Consider the following 21,542-nt stretch of genomic DNA (forward strand, 5'->3'; position numbering starts at 1 on the left):
GCGCAAATGAGTGTTGTTTAGCTGTAAGAATTTGCTATTTCACTAATTCAACTATTAGAGTGTATTCTGTATGTTTTAAATTCAATATTTTGATTGCAAAGCAATGAGTTCTATTTTGGATTTATTATGTTTTTATATTTGTTTTCGTAATTTAGCAAAATGAATGTTAATAATGTTGACAGTGTAGCTACATGTGCTATATTTGTCTTAGTTGTAGCTTTTTATGACATAGGTGTGTATGTTGTCAAAAATACTAGTATGTCTCAATATTAATTAATGATCCAGCTCACAGAAAATGTAGTTTTTAATTTTGCTTCTAATAGAACAAATATGAAATACATAGGATTCCATGTATCTAAATTTCATTTGTTTGGATTTCCAGAAGGAAAATGGGTATGGAAATGGTTATGAGCAAAATTACGAGTTTGTGGATGGACACAATAGGCAGTATGAACAACAACAATATACTCAACAGCAACAACAACAAGGGGGTGTTTACCCTCAACAAAACGGCTACCCGGGAGTAAATGGCCATTCGCAAGAGTCTGATGGATATGCAGAGAACAACCATTCACATTCAAATGGCTATCAAGAAGGCAATGGATGGAGCAACCAAAATAATAATTATCAAAACGGTGACGCAGCTTACGCTCAGAATGGAGGACACACACCGACTGAAGAATATCCTAATGACCATGGGGAATATCACCATGTAGGGAATAGTAGCGATGACGCTTACAATGGATACTATGATGAACAGAATGGATACAATCATCAGCAACAGTATCCCGAGAATGGGTACCATGCGAATGCCAGAGAAGGTGCCTACTTGGAGGGTTATGCAGAACAACATGGTAGTAACGAGTTTATTGACTATAATGGAATGCCCAATGAGGAACAACCAAATGAAGCGCATGATCCTAACGCCTACCACTACAATGAGTATAACGGCAAAGCTGTCGAGGATCAATCAGAAAGTTTCCCCAATGGCTATCACAATGGTGGTTTTCATGCCAAAGTGAGTCCGCAACTGAGAAGTTCAATGCCGGAATTGAATAAAATGACAGACGTTGAGAATTATAAAGTTCAGTTCAGGGCAAATGTGATGAACGGACATTCAGAGAATGCCGAACAGTTCATCACAGCGGCTCCATCTAAAATGATGATGCAGGGGAAAACCGGTGAGGAGTTTGACAGCCTGCAGAAAGAATTTCTCAACACAGGTGAGTGCATTGTCTCCATTTACACACAACAGCCATGACAATTGGCTAATGCAATTTACCATTTCACCTTGACTGAATTTGGTGAAAATTTAATTTAATTTAATTAATTATTCTCGCTTTGACTAGGCTGATTTTATTCAAATGTGGGAAAATAATTGTACTGTAAAATCTAATCTGTATTAGAAACCGCGGCTTCTATTAAAATGCTACAATGCAACAGAGAGGGATGCGGCTTCTATTAGAGCATCTCCACATATGAGAAATGATGATTTTTTGTTTCTCAATTGTTCACAAAGAATGGGTGCAACTTCCATTAGGGATGTGGTTTCTAATACAGATTTTACTCTACAACTCAAAATGCTGAAGGTCTTCGGTGTGTCCTATAACAGGACTGATTTTGTAGGGATGAAAGAATCACCCAAAATAAAATTGTATGGGACTGTGTTGATGATTGAGGAACAAATTAAATGCTGTGGCCCCTGATTTCTGTCGTTTTTACATATTTTAAAATTCTATATTATATAGTACCAATTTACAAATTCCTTAGATGTCACTATCTATATCAACGAATGATTTTCTGTTGTGACAATGACATACCAGTGAATTAGCATAACTACCGGGTACTTGCGTTCTTTGTGCGTCAGTAGTGCATCATATTGAAGGCCATTGCCATGGATAACCCGACCTGACCATTGAGGCGCTCAGTGTCCTCAAACATCTCCTTCACAATTTCAGTCATTGCATGGCATCTTTAGACTTTTTCTGTCAAAATGAAGGGCCTTCGAAATAATGAAATAATGAAGCCCATACTAAGTATGTTACTGCTAAATGTCAAAACCCCTGCCATTTGCAAACAAGTATATCTTCAGTAACACAGTGCTTGTACTCAAATTATATTTGTAAAACCCTGTCTCATTGATCAATTACGCCAATTTCATTCTGTTAGATCTCGCTATTTGGGACACATTTCTGTTAATCAAAATAGACAGATTATCTATTTATCAGTTTTGACAACTTTCATTGTGTTTACGATTGTTTTTGACCTTGTGTTGTTTTTCCCCTAAATCTGTGTGCATGATAGAAGCCTTACAGGACGTCCATGTCTATGTATGTATAGTCACATCCTTGAAATATACCATGACAATACTGCACAAGCATACTGTGCTGCTAACAAATACCCAAAGTCATTACCCCCCACTGTCAATAAAAAGTTCACTACTACATGTATACTTGATCCAGCAGGTCATCACCCTACACCTGAAATTTGCAGTATTTGGACATCAATGGGTTACTCCGGTAACTTCTAGAACTTTCATGAAATAAAACCGCTGGTAATAAAAATGTTGGTATACATTTTGTTCAAAACTAAACATAGAAATGATAGAAAATATAGAAAAAAAAATATTACTATAGAAACTGTTTCAGAAGCTGCATCTATAATAGAAACTGCACCCATTCAACACTGAACCAAAAATTCACCATTTCTTATATGTGTAGGTTCTCTAATGCAAGCCCCTTCCCTTCTGTTGCACTGTACCATTTAAAATAGGAGCCATGGCTTCTAATAAAGATGTTACAGGGAAAGTGTCATTTAACAAAACAATTTGCCCCAAAAAATAATCCAGGGTAAAAGGTGCCAAAACTGTGAATTTTATTAAAATATGTATCTTCATTTGACTGTAGGTGGCTTGGGTGATAGTCGACAACTTGCTCAGATACAAATACTATACAAAGCAAGAGGTAGGAAATTAGAAGAGCTCACCAATGAAGTAGAAATGATGAAAGAAGACAAAGCCCGAGAAATCAGAATTCTGAATCATAAACTGGCAGTCAGTGAAGGTGAGTCACATACCTGTATGCTTTTATTTCACAATACACCCTCCTGTTAAGATAGGATACAGACACTCTGGGTGGATACTAGAAAAGTTAAAACATGCTGTAAATACTGTAAACCATTAAACTTTTGCTGCTATCAATTTTCATAATTTGACGATTTTATGGAATTTGTAAAGAACAAAATTAACACTGGATCCTGAAAAAATTTGGTGATTATTTTACTGATTCCGAATTTTTTTTTTTTTAAATCATGAAATTGAAGCGGTTTACAGTACTCAGCAGCTTAATGGTCTGTTATTGCCAGTAGCGACATAATCCTGTGATCAGGGCAGTCACAACTATTCTAATACACTTTAGAAGAGTATCATCACAATTTTTATATTATCTGATCACAGAAATGTGTTGATTAGTTTGATTTGTGAAAATTTAGCATCAATAGAATGTACTCCAGAGTTATCATTGCCATAGAAGTAGCGGGTGCAGATTATGGCTTTTTTTATGTTATTATTTAAATTATAGAATGCATTACCCCACCATTAGGTTTATTATTGTTGTATACTAGTACTTGACTGATGTTGAATTGTTAAAGAGTACAGTAGTGGAGTAAAGTAAAATACATCCATCTAGCCTTAGATAAAACACTGTGTTAGTATAACTAGTTTTAACCATGTACAATTATTGTATTTTGATGAGTGGTAATTTTATTTTCTATATACCATAATTATTCCATCAATTGGTAAGCAATGATCTAAATTATATTTTAATGGCTTCATTATCAGAGTCAGTTTTCAGGCTCCCAAAGTCTCAAAATTGGGACTGTTAATTTGGATTTTTATTCTTCTCTGTCAACGCAGAGCCATTTTTCAGACATGTATCAATTGACATGCATTTTAAAACAATTCTCTTTTTAGGTGAGAGACAAGGAATAGCGAGCAGTTTACAACAAGGTCAACAACTGTTGCAGAATCTGAAACAAGACAACGTACATTTAAAAGAAACACTGAGTGCTGCTGAAGCTCAGATCAAGTCACTAAATACCGATAAACAAGAGGTATGAACCACATTAATTATAACACACTTATGCAAATCGCTATTCATATATTCATAGAAATATGATATATGTTTTAAAGATATATTATGTTGCTCACATCAAAACGAACACTGGGTCAGGACCAGAGTTATTGTCTACTGACATCGTTTTTTCCCATTCAATTTGGCTATTCATGGAGGCTTTCAGCATCCTTGTGTGAGCATGTTTTATTTTAGGCTATTTTAGTTCTAAAAAAAACAACACCCTAACATCAAGTTATTTATCTTACAAGCACTGCATGTGAGAAAGAATGGTTGGCCATTTATAGTTGCATACATTTCTTGATACAGTATGCCAGCTTTATTTGCATCAAGTGTTGGTGTGAAAACCTCATATATGCATCTAAAAATGGCTGTAAAACTTGCAAAGCATTGATGATACAAACTTTCATTCATTTCACAAACTCACCACATGGAACTGATGTTAGTATCACTTCACAATATTCATTTATTCTCTACTTTAGAATATAAGTAAAATACAGATGGCTGAGGCCACGATTGAGAATTTAAATCACCAGCTATTAAACCTTGGCAAGTCAGACTCCCTAACGAGAGCACGCGACCAACATGATGCAGTGGTTGCAAGCATGCAAAGAAAGTTTGAGTATGGTTTGTGTGAAATGAGAGAAAAACTTGACCAGACAAAGGAACAGCTAGAACAACAGGTTAGTCCATATTTTATTTTGTTTAATTCTGAGTGAATCATTAAAGTATGGCTGCTTGAATAGTGGCATATCTGTCAGTAAAACGATCTCTATCAGGAAGTTTATCCGATTTATGCATCCCATGTCTGGAAAAATCAGTGTCACATTGAACACTCAACAAATATTATTTTCATGGCAGGTTGAGGTGAACAATAACTTGAAAATAGAGCTGTCCGATGTGAAAAAGAATTCTGAACGGTCACAGATAGACTACACAGAGACCATCAATAAACTGACAAGAAATCTTGAAGAGAGTCAGAGACAATGTCGAGGTCTCTTAGAAACTGGTAAGTTCCATTTCAGTTAATATCAGTTAGTAGCAATTTTTTAATACATAAAGTGATGCAATAATAAAAATAAATTGTTGTTCAACTTGGTTTATATATTTCATCAGAAAGTAGATGTGGAAATTCTTTCTAAATTTCTAGCAGGCCTGTTTAAATCTCTAATTTTGTGGGAAACTGGTTTTATTGGTATTCTGTATTCCTCGGGCTACTGTTAATTGCAAAAACTGACATCGTTTATTTCGTTTCTAGGTTCAGTTCAGGAGATTGGTCAGTTGAAGATTCAGCTCCAACAAGCCAATACATCCAAGAGTATCAGTGAAGGAATGTACCAAGCACTGCAGGTGAGTTCCCTACTACTTGCTCTTCCTTCCAGCGTGTCTTCTATACTCAGTGTATTCAGCACATTCACATTATTTTTTGCTGCAAGATCATTGCTTTGTAAAAAACCTATATTGAATTCTTTACTCTCTGAACTTTAGGATGAAGTATCTGATCTAAAAGAACAAATTCAGATGTATGAGTCTGCAGCCACACTAGGTGTATATTCTGGTAATGGTGTTGTACAGCAAGAAGGATTATCTGATTCATTTGCACATCTAGGTATTAAATCTAAAGAATGCAATAAAGAGTGGAAGACACCAAAGCTACACACGTAAGTAGTGAATCTTCACGTTTGCCATTGCCAGTAATGCATTTACTGGAATGTGACAATGACTGTCTTCATGCATGGTGTCTGTGTAACAGTACCAGTTATGTTATTTGTCTGGATTTTTGCCAAATTACTGTGGCTGGCAGTTATTTGGAACATAGGTAGTGAAAGTCAAAATTCAAAAGCACTAGCACATGAAAAAATGGTTATATAGGAATCTGAATTGATGGCCTTACATATTAGACATGCTACAAATCATTGAAAAATGAAAGTTCAGTTATTTTCATAATAACCCCACGTCTACACTAAAGGTTTAGGAATGATGAATAAGTGAAATTTAATCTTGTCAGACCATTACATGTATTGTAACGCCAATACACTTGTATAAACCCAAAACACTGTGGATTGAAAAGATATTTTTCGTTTTCTAGGTTGGACAAGACTGATAACATGTCACATGATGATGTAGTAAATGGTTTGAAATGTGAATTAGAGAGAGCACTTAGCACCATCAGATCTAAGAGAGGACAAGTCACAAGACAACAGGATGAATTGAAATCTATGAAATCTGAACACCAGGAGTATAAAAACAGAGCAGAACATGCTGAGAAACTTGCCAAAGATTTTGTGGTATGTACACAGATCAACAACAGGAATACCGTTTTCTATGTGACTCAGATTGCTGTTGCCACTAATTTATTGGTCATACATGTAGCTACCAACAGTTTCTTTTCAACACTTGGTTGCCAACTTCAACGTATTTGTACTTTATTTTTTATGGCAGATTAAAATTAATGCCTTGGAGAAGGAAGTTGAGATTTTGAAACCAACTCCCGGCAAAGTAAGTGATGCAGAACGAGAACTGAAAAAAGAAGTTGAGAATTTGAACCAGGACTATGCCGCACTACAAAAAGAATACAAGGTATGAACATTTCCAATTGAGACAGATGGAGAAAGATTCAGGATGGTATCTACCAGAGCCACAACTCTGTGTGTCTATTGTTCATGTCAAATTTTTATTATGTGTATAGTATCGGCAATATTCATTTCATAATAAATGTTTTTGCTCTGTTAGGAGCATGTCTCCAATAGAAGTTCACCAAGCTGTAAACATCATTTATTTATTTCACCCAAGATATAGGTGTGGGCTTCTAGTAGAGCAAATACAAGTATACTTTTTTCTATAATTGTTGATTTATAAATGGAGTGAAACATAGATGTGCATGTGTTTCTGTGCAGGAAGTGACGCATCGACTGGAAGAGACAGTGAGCAGTGAAGAGCAGTTAAACGAATTGAATCTTGAGTTGAAGAAACAGATGGCAGAGATGGTATCAGAGTATGACGATGATAGGAGGGTGGCTCTCGAAAGGTGAGAATCTTTACGGATTTCCATCTCTGACTGTAATTATTCACAGTTTTTCATTCTCAAATCGAATGCATTATAAATTTTTACTATTTTCTCTCAGATGCCAGAATGCATGTCTTCAGCTACATGAAGATTCCTCTCGTAAAATGAGATCTGATTTGCATGAAGAATTTGAGAACGAGAGGAGGCTGGTAGAAGAATCTCATCAACAGCAACTTATGCAACTCAAGTAAGCCATTACTTTCATACCGTGACATGTGATGGTGATTTTCCATAAATTATGCTAATAAGATTTATTCATCTATGATGACATCTGACCTTCGGATTAACATATATGGAAATGAACTTATCTTGTTTTGTTCATCTTAGATCTGAACTCAATGAGGCGCTGAAAACTGTGGATGATATCAAACAGTTGTATATTAATGTATGTGAAGAAAAGAACAGATTGGACGGGAAACACAGTGAGGAGGTCAAATTGAGTGAAGACCAACTAACTAAGGTATTCATTCAATTGTTTATTTTTCTTTCTTTGAAAACTGAAATTATCCTCACGTGCACCTAGTCTTCTCTTAGGAAGATAGAGCAACTGGCCAATGCAACTTTGCGGAGCCAGTGTTATCAAACATCTGTAGGTGCTTTCATTTAACTGCAACTTAGTTGAAATTATACACGAGAAAGATGCGTTTGACATCATGAACAATATATTTATGTTATCCATGAAAAGGGTCAACAGTTGTGAATGATTGAACTTATCATGACATTACAGTTCAGCTCTGACTGATTTGATTGTTATGTTTACCCTTGTAGCTCAAAGAGGCAATGTTGGTAGAGAAAGATGAAGCATTGGAAAAACTCAAACAGTCATTGGCTGATTCTCATCGTGTCGAGATGATGTCGGCTAAAGAGAAATGGCAGAAAGACCAGGAACCAGAAACAGATAGACTGATAGAAACAAAGGTATTTCTTAATTCAGTAACATAGATAGTTACCCAAGTGATTTTATAAATCATAAGTGTGTAACATTGGCGATATGTACACTAATTTGTTAGTCTTGTATTTGTACAATATAAAGTTAACCGTTTAATTAACTTTTTCGCCAATTTCACAGATTATGGTTAAATTTTGTAGCTTGAACATTTCACCAGGGTTTTAAAATTCAAAGAGTAGTTGGCTTCTCATCCCAGAAACAACTACAATGAATCTAAGATTAAGTCAAAATTATTTTTGTAAAATATTTTTTTGAATTCTCAAATTTTACTAAATCTGCAAAAATTAAATGGCTCTTAGTAAAATGTGTAGTTAATAATGTCATTGTTTTCTACTTAGATTGCTGTTGCTAAATTGGAATGGTTGAAAGAGCAGAGTGATGTGAGAAAACAAGCAGTAGATAACGCTTTACAGGCTGCAGAAAGAGAATGGGCCATTAAATTAGATATGGCTGTAGATGAAGGCATTGAGAAGAGGTTACAAGAAAGTGAGTATTATATATATCCAGAAATTGTGATTATTTAGTCATATTCAAAACAAACAGACACTAAGAAATTGTTTCATGTACAGCACTGTACGTGGCAAAGTCTAGTTACAGCTAGACTTAATATGTAGATATCTATCTTTGATCCCTAATTAAGTACCAACTTTCTCATAGTCTTACTCAAAGTGGTCCATTCTCTGTGTTTTTAACTGTGTTCCCACAGGTGTTACAGAAATGAGAATATTCATTATCAAAAATTCTGTGTTGCTTTTTCAGTGAAGGGACAAGGCTTTGAGCCGGAGGAGTTGAAAAAGGCACTTTCTGTAGAACGAGAGAAACTACATCAAGTTTATGAGGAAGAAAAGAGCAAGGCAGTGGAGTCGGCTATTGCCATAGCTGAGGTAGAATGGATGACTAAACACCAGATTGATGCCAATCAGAAACTTACAGCTGCCCTTGACGATGCCCGGAAAGCCTGGATGAAGGAACACGATGATAGTGTTGCTAAGATAACGGAGGAAACTATGAGAAATAAGGAGAAATTGATGCAGGAAATGGAAGATCGTGTGAAGTGTGCTGTCATGGAAACTGAGAATAGATGCAAAAAAGAGCAAGAAGATGCTGTGGAGCAAGCTAAACTAAAATGGAAAAATGCCAGTGATAGAGACTCTGTATTGATTGATCGTGCATTGAAAGCTGCTGAGGAGAGAGTCATGGTGGAGCAAGGGGAAGATATTCGTATGCGAATTGAGGCCGCTGTTAACGATGCCAAGGCAGAATGGATGAAAGACGGAGAATTATCTATGAAGAGTCGAATTGACGACGCTTTACGGAAATCTAAAAGTGAATGGCAGCAACAAAATATTGAAAGCATGAGTTCTAAGATCAAAGAGGCTTTGAAAGAGGCTAGACAGAAATGGCAAGAACAACAAAAGATGACGATCGAGAAGGTTATTGCTGATACTAAAGAGAACATGTGGAAAGAAGTGAAAAGTACGTCCAGTGATGTTATGAAACAGACAATCAACGATCTCCAAAAGGTACACGATTTACTTAAAATATTCTAGCATACATGTTTTTCATGAGATGATACTATAAATTGGCTTATTTTTGTGAGAGATGTATTTTTGTGCGTCAAGAAAAACGATTTATCATTCATTTACTCTTACCTACGGGAGGTAATTTTTTTTTCATTACTCTGTTTTCTTCCCATAGGAAATAAGACAACTACATGACCAGCAAGAGGAGATGACGTTACGTCAAATAGCGGAGGTGGAGAAAATCTGTGAAAAAAAGACGAAGCTTATCGTTGAAGAGAAAGAGAAAGATAAAAAAGATGCTATCAAGAAGATGCAAGAGAGATGTGACGCTGATTACTCTGTGTATCTAGAGGAACACAAAGATACGTTGAGAAAATCTTTAAAACGAAGCAGAGAAGAATTTGAGAAAGAAAAGGTAAAATTACTGAACTTATTAACCCATATCTGGTAGTCAATGTGAAAATACATGGGGCTGACAGAATAACCAATAATATTTAACTTTGTGTTTTCTAAAGTTAACCATAGAGGGCGCAGTACCACTCGCAGGGGACACTGTCTCTTGGTGAAAACTGATATTGCATTTTGTGAATATTACTTTGATGTTTCATACTGTTTTTTTGATTTCCTAACAGAACGATATTATCACACAGAAAGATAATGAAATCAAAAGCATTATAGCTGACAAAGAGAAGAAATGGAAATCTGATTATAATTCATTCCTTGATAAGCATCGAAGTATTTTAGATGAAAGTCTTGATAGTGCAAGAAAAGATTGGCAAAAGGTTTGTATTTAAGTGACAGATTATCCATTTGCTAGGAAAAAACAAAAGAATCACATGTCTGCCCTACTAGGGGGCGATCACATCACTGTATTTAATTTCCCAGTCACTCTTTTCTATTCTAAAATAAGATGTAATAAAGTTAATCTTTCATAAATAAAAGAACACATTTTGTCAAGACCTGTAACCAAATATTTTTCGTGAATTCTTGTGTTTTGTATCCCTCTATAATTTTTTTTTATATTTTTGTTGGTTAGGAAGTGCAAGAGCTGAAGCGAAAACACAAGTCGGAAATTGAACTGATAAAGAAAGGATATGAAGAACGTCGAAAATCGCTGGATAAACAGTACGAGGATAAACTGAAACGACTGAAGGAGGATCTGAATAAGGTAAGAGAAAATGGTGAAAGCGTTTTTTTTCTTAAATGGTGGAGAAGCCAATTTTTTGTATTCACCTGGATACTGGTCAATATTTTTGTGTATTTTTTCACGTCCAAGGAATACAAATTTTAATTGTGTTCTTGCCCAAAAAATAATTCACACTTCATTTGTCATATATTGGCCAATGTGAAAAGCTTTCGTAGCATCTGATGACCTGTTGTTTTCATCAAAATTGTCATATTTACCAGATTTTTCAGTTGCTCCATGGCATCGGGCACTTTCAGAATATCAATCGTCTAATTCTGCATAATTTGATTTTGTTGTCAGAGTTTTGATGCCAAAGTAAAGGGTTCTTGTGATGAATTCATTAAAAAAAGAGAAAAACAATGGCAAGGAGAAAGACTTGAATTATTAAAACAGTTACAAGAAGCTGAGCAAGAACTAAAAGAAGTTGAAAAGCAGTTCCAGAATGAAATGCAAGAATTGAAATATAAACTAGAAGCCGAACAATCGATGGTTCATTCGATGGAGTCTTATGAAAAAGAAAAAAGTGAATTGAAACAAAAACTTGACAGAGCCGAGAGTGAATTGCAAGTCGTTGATGAGAATCTTCGATTGGAGTTGAACCATTTGAAAAGTACGCTTGATAAGGAGCATAAATCTAATGTCCGAAGGCTGGAAGCTAAGTTGGCTGAGCAGGAAAGAAATCATACACAGACCGTAGATGCTTTAAAAGAACAGCTACTAAAAGCTCAGCAAGTGGTGGATAGATTGGAAGCTAAAGAAAAGGGACAGACTAAAGAACACTCTTCAACTCAGGTATGCGAAAAATAAACCAAAGTAAATCTTCAGATTTTGTGTATGGCAGTTGATTGTCTTTGTGCTGACCACTTATAAAATTGTAACAGTGAATTTTTTTCTGCTGTCCTTTGACACAAAGTGTTAGTGACTTTCTTGAAATTTGCCTTGACAAATCCCATCAAATCTGGAAAAAAAGTTACTAGGAGCTGAAATTGAATGAATTACGCTACTACAAATTCACAAATTATACAAATCACATTTACAATATACTTCACTGAACAAACCCGTGACTACTTGGGTTCATTACAAAATTAATATTGGGACAATAGTTATGTTTTGCAAGATAGAAAATAACGTGTACTCATCAAAAGCTAACAAGGATTTGTTATTTTCACTTTCAAGCAGACTGATGGTGAAGACATCTCAGAAATACAAGGAGATGGTCTTCAGCAGTTACGAGAGCATTATATTGAAGCTGTCAACAAGATTAGATGTAAGTATAATTGAGTCTGTTATAAAGTGTAAAAATATTTTTATTTGTTTATGTCATTCAAAATGTAATTGGTTGATGAATTACAGAACTGCTGGGCAGAATTCTAAATACAGCTGTATTTTAGTATCTATAAACAAAATTTCTGTTTTGCAATTTCAGCTGATGTTATTCATTATATTAATGAGAGCCGAGATAGATGTGCCGAGACTGTCAGATCTGAAGTTATCAAAGAAAGGCACTCTACTGCCAAAAAACTCAGAAAATATTACCTACAGTGTCTACATCAGTTATTAGAAGATGAAAAGAAAAATTCTGATGGGGACAAGTAAGTACAAATAAATAATATACTATTTATGTTTATCTAGTATCAGTTTATTCTTGTTTTGCACTGTTGGAATAGCGTCCTCTATGGTACATTCAATTCCATTGTTTGAATTCTCCTAATAATCACACTGAAGTTAAGTATGAGTATAAAATCAAATGTCTGCCTACAAAATGTATTGCTCGCAGTGTTTTAAATCTAGTAGTACTGTAAAATACTTTATTTTAGCAGGAATTAATATTCGCTGAAAAAGATTTTTTGGGTGTTTTGTATGGAATTTATTTTCACTGATTTTTGACGAGTTGAATGTAACATAGAGGGAAAAAGGTATAATCGTTGGATTTTACTAAATGTGACCCGTGCTAACAATCTCATTGGGAGAATATACTTTTAAATTATCAGTATTTTGAATAAGCAAAATTAAAGATTTGGTAAAACGGCTAAAATAGAATGCTAGCAAAATGTGTTTTCACAATTGTCAGAACTAAGACAACCCATTTAATATAAATTCAATCTTGATAATGTAATTGTTTCCGTAATTTCATGAAATTGATAAATATTTATTCTATCATTTTTGTTTTTAGTGAATTTGATAATGTGACTGCAGCACAAAAGCTTGCACTCATGGCCAAAGCACTGGAAGTCACGCCAGAGAATATACTTGATAAAAGGAAGCCAGCGATAAAGAACAAAATATCAAGTGCAAAGAGCACTGGCAGTGACAGAAGCAGTCGTAGCAGCTCTGCCAATAGCAGCCGGTCAAGTGGTTCATCAAAAACTGATGGCACCAGCAAAGCCAAACCAATCGTAAGGAGACGAAATCTCTCACAGGAATTTGATAAGTTTGATACCGAGAAAAGAAGCAAAAGCACAGATCGATCAAGTGACAAAAAAATGCAGTCACAATCATCTGACTCTCAGACTTTGAAATCTGTAAAAGCATTGCCAACGTATATGCCAAAAGACTATTCAAAAATCTGTTCTTCTGATGGAAAAAATGACAAATCATTAGAAATATACGCCAGTGATGCGAGTGCAGATAAGGAAAATATCCAGTACTCTCCGCTTACTAAACCGCACATTGAAGTCACGGACAAGCCGATTATGAGACCGTATGGACCAGCCAAAGAAAATAGTGTGTCTTCGTTGTTGGAGAAATATAAAGTAGATCCAGTGTCTGGTAACGTATCTATCAGTGAAACGGCACGACAGAGTGATGAACGGTTACGATCTAGGTATGATGAGGTGATGAGCCTTCCGAGAGAGCCAAGAGAATTCAACCCAATGCCAGAAAAGTTGACTCCAGATTCCACAAAGTCCTCTCCCGAGGATCCGAGGAATTTATCATCAAGTAGCATAACGCTCCGACCGAGGAGCACTTCTCGTACTGATGCCATTGGCAGGTCGGCTAGTAGACTGTCCTCCCCTGCTGATGTCATCTATAGATCAGGTAGGAGCAGAGACAGACTAGCTCCAACTGTAAGGTCTTCCAGCAGTGATGCCTCTGTTAGTGCTAGATCACGAAACACTCCCTCAAGCCAGAGAATCACCAGAAGTCGGGACACATCTCCATGTAGAACCAGAGATACACCTCGCTACACTGCATCCCAGCTGGGTACACCTGTAACTCACAGTAGAACGCCAACTGACCCAACCATGCTGTCGTCGAACAACTCAACAGACCCAACAAAGAATTCAAACTACCTCATTCGTCCCATCAGAGATCAAAGTGGTCCGCCCGATGGCCAGTCTTCCAACTTAAGACAACCATTGAGAGTTTCTAACAGAATATACAATGAAAAGACATCACAAGCACAACCAAAGATGCAAAAACCAATTCCTTTGATGACAAGGCACACCCAAGCACCGTCACCAGCCCCAACAAATCTCTCCTTCATATCCATGGATACTGAATACAATGAACTCCCAGCTCAGTTAGATACATCAGGGACTTACGAATCTACTGAGAAATCGCGACTTCCCTACAATCAACTGGCGCAACCAGCCACTTCAACGCCTTTCTCGAGAATATCACCAACTGGACAGTCAAGCAGGATACAATCACTTCCATCTAAACCACAGATCAGTACTTCCAAATTGTCAGAAGGTAGACTCAGTGATACAAGTATATCAAGTAGTACCAGATCTTACTCGTCTTCATTCCACCCAGTTAATAACTCCCACTAAAACAATTTTATAATTTACACTCTACGCAGAATGGAATTCTGAAAACCAAGTACACTTTGTAGACAAATAGGACATTTATGTAGCTATTATCGAATACTAAAGAAAAATATTTGCTCTGAGTTTAATTTAGATGTATCACACAATGTACATAATGCCAGTAATGTCCACTTACTCGATCAACTGTTTCTCAGTCCAACTGTATATGGTAGTTGTGAGAATAATTCATGAATATTTAAGTAGCTATTTTGCATAATTTTTTACCTGATTCTGTGATGTGGGGGTGGTTCATTTCAATCAATGCCAAATATAAATGTTCTTGTAATTTATGTAATATATATAATTTATAGCTAAATATATGCACACTTGAACAAATTTAGCATAATATATTATGAGAGTTCAACAATTTGTGTTCAATTAAATGTTAACTCAGACACATTTCTTCAGATTGAACTATATATGTTGTAATGACTATTTTTTTGTTTTTTATGGTATGGGTGTTATTTGGAAAATAATGATTGATAATATTTAAAAATATTGTGATTGTTAGTATCGATTGGTTTCTGGTCACTTGTCAATAAATTACTGTTATTTAGAAATCAATGAAGAACAGCAACTGTAGCTCAGTTGACATTTAATTTGAAAATATTTTGTATATAGAAATATCACTTTTTTTATATTGTTAAAACACTGCCTTTCAATGTACTTCAATACTTGCAGTATCCATGACAACTACCAAGGATGTACAGATTTGTTTCCCTATTTTCTGCTATCATCTTCATTCTTTTATGTTGTCTATATCCTGACAAATTATTATATAATTTTTATGTTTGTGTTTTTCTTGTTTCTTTGACTATCAGCTTTTGTCCATGTTACTGTGTGTGAGGATATTGCACATGTACAAACAGAATAAATTTTCTTCAGAAAGTGTAAAATTGTTTTTGTCCTTCATAATGTGTTTGATACTATAACAATAATGACCCATATCATCGTATTTGATGAGGAAATGATTGTATGCGAGATTTATTTTCAGATGATAACTTCAGCTGGTTTAATGTGATTGTCCAACAAACATTCCCACTGGCTCATTTTCTCTTTGGATTGCGCCCTCTATAGTTGTTTGTTACCTTTTTTTTGGTGGCTAGCGGAATACAGCAGGGTCCATAGCGTTGGGGGAATCCTTTGAAAGTGATTGAATTTTTTGAGGTCTGAAAAGTCTAAGTTGTCTTTAAATTACATGAAAAATTAAAAAAAAAATTGAAAAGTCTTTAAATTTCTTTACAGTAATTCATTTTAGAAATGCAGTTTTCTTCAGGGAACTACCATATCCTCAGAACTTTGGTGATGATGTTGGCCTGAATTAAGAGTCAAAATGTCTTGAGGGAAATATGATCATGTGTCCAACTCAAATTTTGAATACTCATTACCATCTCTGGCGTTGCACGTTAATTGACAACAATTGACTGAAATTAATAATATACTGTGTGTCCAAGAACAATTTCGATAATTTGACTTCGGGAAACAAATTAATTTGTAAGACCAGAGTCCTTGATAGTAAAAGTATTGACGTGATGGCTATAGGATTTCATGATGTAATCGTTTCGGATCAAGTCTCAAGTCAACGCGAAGCTATTTACAAGATTGTGCCTGATTGGCTACCTAACCCTAACACCCAGCAGCTCAACCAATTAGAGAGCAGCTTGTTTGTTAATATTTGACGTTTTGAATTCTACCTTGTATATATAGTATGCTTCTACTCAATTGGAAGTTTCCGAAAAAAAAACATGATTTACGTGTCAGTAGTCGCGGATGGTATACCCACATTCAATGCCCTTTGACCTCTAGCCTATTATTTATTGAAAGGCTTGCCACCGAGTGACGTAGTTGTAAGTTGCACACTGCCAAGTTAGAGATAACTTCACTTCCTTCTATCTGCATACCTTAACAATGCCGGAACTATCAAGTAAGTACAAAAATAGCACATGTTGATGGGGTTTTTTCTCTGGCAATATGTGGTATTTGTTTGAATCCCGGCATCGTCGACGTTGATTTGGTGGTCCGGGCCCAGTACACCGACACAGTAAATATGATAGTGTACGAGGAATAATATTTTCTAACATACTATAACAATATGTGAAAGCAATAGTAGTTTTAGTACGAAAATATCATTGTCGTGTCCATATCACCGCAAAGATGCAACCAATCAGACTGTAGAGGGGGTGGGGGTTATTTCATGAGTTCATTTTGTTCAAATCGTAAATATAACTACCAAGGTTATGCTACGAGGAGGGCCTCGACAAACTACCATCCTATTTCTTATGAATGTCGTTTTTGAGTTTTAAAAATTCAGACAAACTAAAGTTGTTTGTACTATGCAATGTAGCAGAGTCGTTTCTTGCACCAGAACAAGACGTGTGTGTACAACGAAAACACGCAGTTCTAACAAGGCGCTTTTTCGAAACAAGTTTATTGTGCCATTACATTTAACGAGGATATGTGATCAGTGTACAGAACTCGTTAGGAGTCATTCTTTCTGGGGTTACAGACATCCAATACACTATAGTGGGTCGTTACAGGTGAACGATTTATAACAATAGTTCGCATAAATAGAATGTTTCCATGTGAGGTGTATTGAATGTTAACGATGTGTTGTCGTGCTACAGCCATGTCCAAGCTCGTATTAAATCGTCCAGTCGTATTAACTCAAATCTCGAATAACTGTGTTTATTGTTGCGACCAACGTTCGTTGTGTGTTGAATAATGGATGCGAATTTGTTGCGAATATATTCAATTAAACGTACACAATATTTCATTTCCCGCACGTGGCATGTGTTAAGACAAGTCAAAATTCATTGTGCAGAAATCTTATTAAAAAAGGAAAATCGGTCACATTTCTAAATTGGTAACCAGAGATTATGCCCCAAAACATTTGTCATGTCAAACCTTGGTAATCTGACATGTTTGGGTATTTACTGGTCCGCAGAAAACTCTTACTACGATAAACGAGAAAGTAAAAACTTGAAAAGCAGGGTTGTTTTACACATACAATGTACTAACAATTTAAAGTACCAAAGTGTTTTATATAGTTTTTAAAATCAAATAATAATCAACATCATCTCCGAAATAAAACCGACTCAACTTCTTCTATTGGCAATACTAGAAAAAATGACCCAGCCCAGTCACTATAAAAGCATCATCTATAAAAGCCATTTCAAACCCGTATTTTTACGCTAAAATTCCAGTCATAAACCCGAGGCATGCTTATTGTGGTATTGCAGTAAACAAAACGCTGTAAATACAAGCATATGGCATGCTTGCAAAAAAAATGTTTTCTTAAAAAAACCGAATCATAACAAATACTAATTATTGCTTGAAACCTGTAGAACGCCATATAGTTTAATTAAAGTTGCTTTCGCTACTTTGCAAATACATGAAGTATCACTCTCTAAACAGACTTAAAGCATAAATTGTGCTAAAATGTTCTATTTTAGCCAAAAATGCATGATATACTAAAAATAGATATTCTTCCTTCATTTTCCTCGCATTTTATTTCTGGAGGGTCGTGTTTCTTGGACAAACATACCTGCAAGGTAAATGACCTTCAAGGACAAACAAAGCAAACTCAGTGAGTTTCTATTATTTTTGAAAGTATATCTTACCTGGTAATTTAACACGCCAATTTGAATTTATATTCTAGAGATAATTTCTTATTAGCCATCCACAAGCTCATTTGATAGAGTATATATTAATACAATTTCTTTTCAAATTATTCATACGAGTGATTATGCATCATGATGCAACAACTGTGTTCCGATTGGTCACGTACAACTTGAATACGTTCTAAGTTCTTTCCCCGTAGGTATGGAGATTACTGCCATCGTGGCTGGTGGACTAGCTGCTATAATACTCTGTGTGGCCATCATATTGTGTATTATAAAACTAGGGATCGGCAGCGATCCGACGAAGGACGATGACGGGTAAGTTTATTAATCGTCTTATTTTGGAAGTCCCTTACTAACAACGGTTATAATTGTAAATACTCGGCTAAAATATATAGAAATGTTACCTTTATCCCTTGCCGTTTAGTAATGTGTCTGTGTCTCAATTTATGTTATGTTTTGAAGATTTTTCAAGAAAATGTTGGTTGATAGTATTTTAGTAAATTAAATCTCATTTCACGTTTGTTTACCGAATACAACATTTTTTAATAATGATATATATTTTTGATATACCAATACACTCACCAACATCTGTTGAGGGTTTGATTTAGTATAGTTTACATTTTTTTTAAAGACTGGTCTTTCATTTTTTTTTTAGTACTACCGATGTGCGAGCTGACGGTGTCAGCGAATATTTCATGGTTGCGACTGACTATCATACCGCGGACACAGTGAGGGCGACTCCTCTAAGTAAAGTTGACCGAGGCACGGTAATGGAAGACAAGATACCTTACAGGAAAGTTGACGACAATGATTCTCAGACAACCGACGAGGACACAGATGTCAAAATAAGCCAGGAAAATATAGTTGGTAAGAGGCACGGTCAGTTGATAACACCGGCATTAACTAACAGTGAGGAAGACAACGCGAAACAGACAAACGTGTCAAAAACCGGCAACATAGACGCCATTGGACTGGAGAACTTTGCGTATACGATGCAATCACACGAACCAGACAACAATTTTCAATTTCGCGGTGGGTTTGTCGACAGTGATCAACCAATTAAACTAACCGTATTATAATTTCCAACTTATCTAAGTGAACAGGTTTAAATTTTGAACTATGGCCGGGTAGGAAAACGGTGACATAACATACAGTACTCAGGCTTTAAAAACAAATTACTGCAGAGATGTTTTATTTAGATAGCATGGATAATGACAAATTTAACAAATTTGTACGTAGTTCTCGTTGATTTTTTTTAGTAAACAGTGTATGGCATTTAAACAATTAACATACATTTACATATTGTTTTATCACTATTGAAAGAGTATTGCATTGTATTATTGAAGCGCCCTCACAGCCCTGGATGTCCCAATATAGTAAATATCGGTATATTAATCGTATTTATTTGATTATTATTTGTACGTCAGCTGAATGTGCGCTATAACCATAAAAATAATAGAAAACATGTGTGATCCGACCGTACACAGTTCTTTAAATAATTTTGTTTTTTCATGAGGTAGATAAGTTACAGCAAAAATTAACAAAATGTAATATGAACTTCATAATTACATATTTTGATAAATGGCGTGTGCGGAAAAAGAACCTAGAATCACTTTTTGTATGTTGCTTTATTTCCGTAAACTCCACCAAGAGCGCATGTTTACATTGATGAGGTATATAATGGTGTTTTGTTTATATCCGTAAAAATATTTGCATGTATGTGCTTGTGTTTGTCTGTTTCTTGCCATATATTTATATGTATTTTTTTGTTAAACAAAAAGCGCAACTGCCAAATATACGACTGTGTACAATTAAAGTAGTATATTAGCATAATAAACCAATATATCAGCAAAATTATTCAGATTTGTGAATATCATATTATCATTTATTATTATACATCTGTCACCACAAGGCCATAAGTAACAACATGCCGTTATTTTGCGGTATTGCCCTGGGTATTTTCATCCTACCATATTAGGAAATGTGAATTCCAAATATGGAATGATTACGGGCATAAGCGTCCTCTAATAATACAAACAAACGGCTGCCCCCAAAGTTTGACCGGACCCATACAAAGAAGTTCGCTCAATCTGTTCTAAACTTTTTGTATTTCGGCATTCCCGTGATGTATCCTTGAGGGGTGTATAATAATAAGGTTATTACGAGGATACCGTAAACTATGCACTTAGACAGTACACGCTGCGCGTCGGTCGATACGTATTCGTGCATACTTTTCGGTATCCTCGTAATAACCTCATATTATTAACCACATGATTTAATAATAATATGTTAGACTGGATTTGGTGATAAGTCAAGGCAGTATGGCCCTAATATTTCAAAACAGATGGGTTTGGTTATAATTCACAAAAGATTTGTGGTGATATGGTAATGTGTCACCAAAGTCAGGATCAAAAAATATCAAATCAGCCTGCGTCAATATTTCGAATCAGCCAGGTTCGTAAAATGTTAAAGCGTTTGATAACAATATAGCAAAGCAATCTATATAGTACTATGTCAAATCTGCTTGGATCATAATATGTCAAAACAGCTTGGATCGTGATCCCATATTCCTAATATGTCAAAACAGCTTGGATCGTGATCCCAGGGTCTCAATATGTCAAAACAGCTTGGATCGTTATCCCAGGGTCTTAATATGTCATAACAGCTTGGATCGTGATCCCAGAGTCTTAATATGTCAAAACAGTTTGAATCGTGATCCCAGTGTCTTAATATGCCAAAACAGTTTGAATCGTGATCCCAGTGTCTTAATATGCCAAAACAGCTTGGATCGTGTTCTCAGGCTCAGCTTGTAATATGTCAAAACAGTTTATGTAGCACTATGTCAAATCAGCTTGAATAGTAATATGTCAAAGCAGTCTAGGTCGTAATATGTCCAAAATGTGTCAACAGAGTTTTTGTTGTAATACATTTTGTATGTCAAAACAGCTTGTTTTGAAATCGGTCAAATAACTTGGGTCTTTATGTGTCAACGTACCTTTGGTAGTAGTATGTCAAAACAACTCGGATCGTAATAAATATATCGACAAAGTCCATCGTATATATAAATACTAAATATTTCGTTTGACTTTAAGTTCCTGTACAGTCTTCCTTCCTGAACTAACTGATTACTGGACATATTCGAAAAAGAATACGATTTATTCATCATAGTATTACTCATATAATGTATTCATACAGTATTCATTTAATCACAATAGATGTCTTTCATTAAACACGATGACCTTATAGAGGTCA

At 35.4% G+C, this 21,542-nt stretch overlaps 2 protein-coding genes across 2 annotated transcripts; both read left to right on the forward strand.

Moving 5' to 3' along the window:
• Positions 1-349: 349 nt before the first annotated feature.
• LOC100376885 (centrosomal protein of 152 kDa-like) lies at positions 350-15,563 on the forward strand. Its single transcript, XM_085495434.1, has 22 exons — positions 350-1,223; positions 2,907-3,062; positions 3,971-4,110; positions 4,613-4,813; positions 4,992-5,139; positions 5,389-5,480; positions 5,619-5,791; positions 6,220-6,418; positions 6,573-6,710; positions 7,028-7,158; positions 7,256-7,384; positions 7,525-7,657; positions 7,966-8,115; positions 8,485-8,632; positions 8,906-9,669; positions 9,845-10,084; positions 10,302-10,451; positions 10,706-10,837; positions 11,156-11,647; positions 12,032-12,122; positions 12,282-12,447; positions 13,029-15,563. Exons 1-22 carry the CDS (start codon positions 350-352, stop codon positions 14,629-14,631), a joined length of 6,450 nt encoding a protein of 2,149 aa, XP_085351560.1. The 3' UTR covers positions 14,632-15,563.
• A 916-nt stretch (positions 15,564-16,479) lies between these two features.
• Positions 16,480-20,147, forward strand: LOC102800888 (uncharacterized). The gene is made up of 3 exons (XM_006819607.3): positions 16,480-16,591; positions 18,488-18,605; positions 18,946-20,147. The coding sequence occupies exons 1-3, from the start codon at positions 16,576-16,578 to the stop codon at positions 19,367-19,369; spliced, it is 558 nt and encodes a 185-aa protein (XP_006819670.1). The 5' UTR covers positions 16,480-16,575; the 3' UTR covers positions 19,370-20,147.
• Positions 20,148-21,542: the final 1,395 nt, after the last annotated feature.

The sequence above is a fragment of the Saccoglossus kowalevskii genome, chromosome 21, assembly GCF_978046115.1.
Source record: "Saccoglossus kowalevskii chromosome 21, keSacKowa6.1, whole genome shotgun sequence".
In the NCBI taxonomy this organism is placed as follows: Eukaryota; Metazoa; Hemichordata; class Enteropneusta; family Harrimaniidae; genus Saccoglossus; species Saccoglossus kowalevskii.

Excerpts from the sequence above, each read along its gene's own strand:
- LOC100376885 (XM_085495434.1), top strand. The coding sequence starts at position 350 with ATGTATCTAAATTTCATTTGTTTGGATTTCCAGAAGGAAAATGGGTAT. Across the intron at positions 6,711-7,027 it reads CACTACAAAAAGAATACAAG|GAAGTGACGCATCGACTGGA; the intron begins GTATGAACATTT and ends GTTTCTGTGCAG. Across the intron at positions 8,116-8,484 it reads ATAGACTGATAGAAACAAAG|ATTGCTGTTGCTAAATTGGA; the intron begins GTATTTCTTAAT and ends TTTTCTACTTAG.
- LOC102800888 (XM_006819607.3), top strand. Across the intron at positions 18,606-18,945 it reads CCGACGAAGGACGATGACGG|TACTACCGATGTGCGAGCTG; the intron begins GTAAGTTTATTA and ends TTTTTTTTTTAG.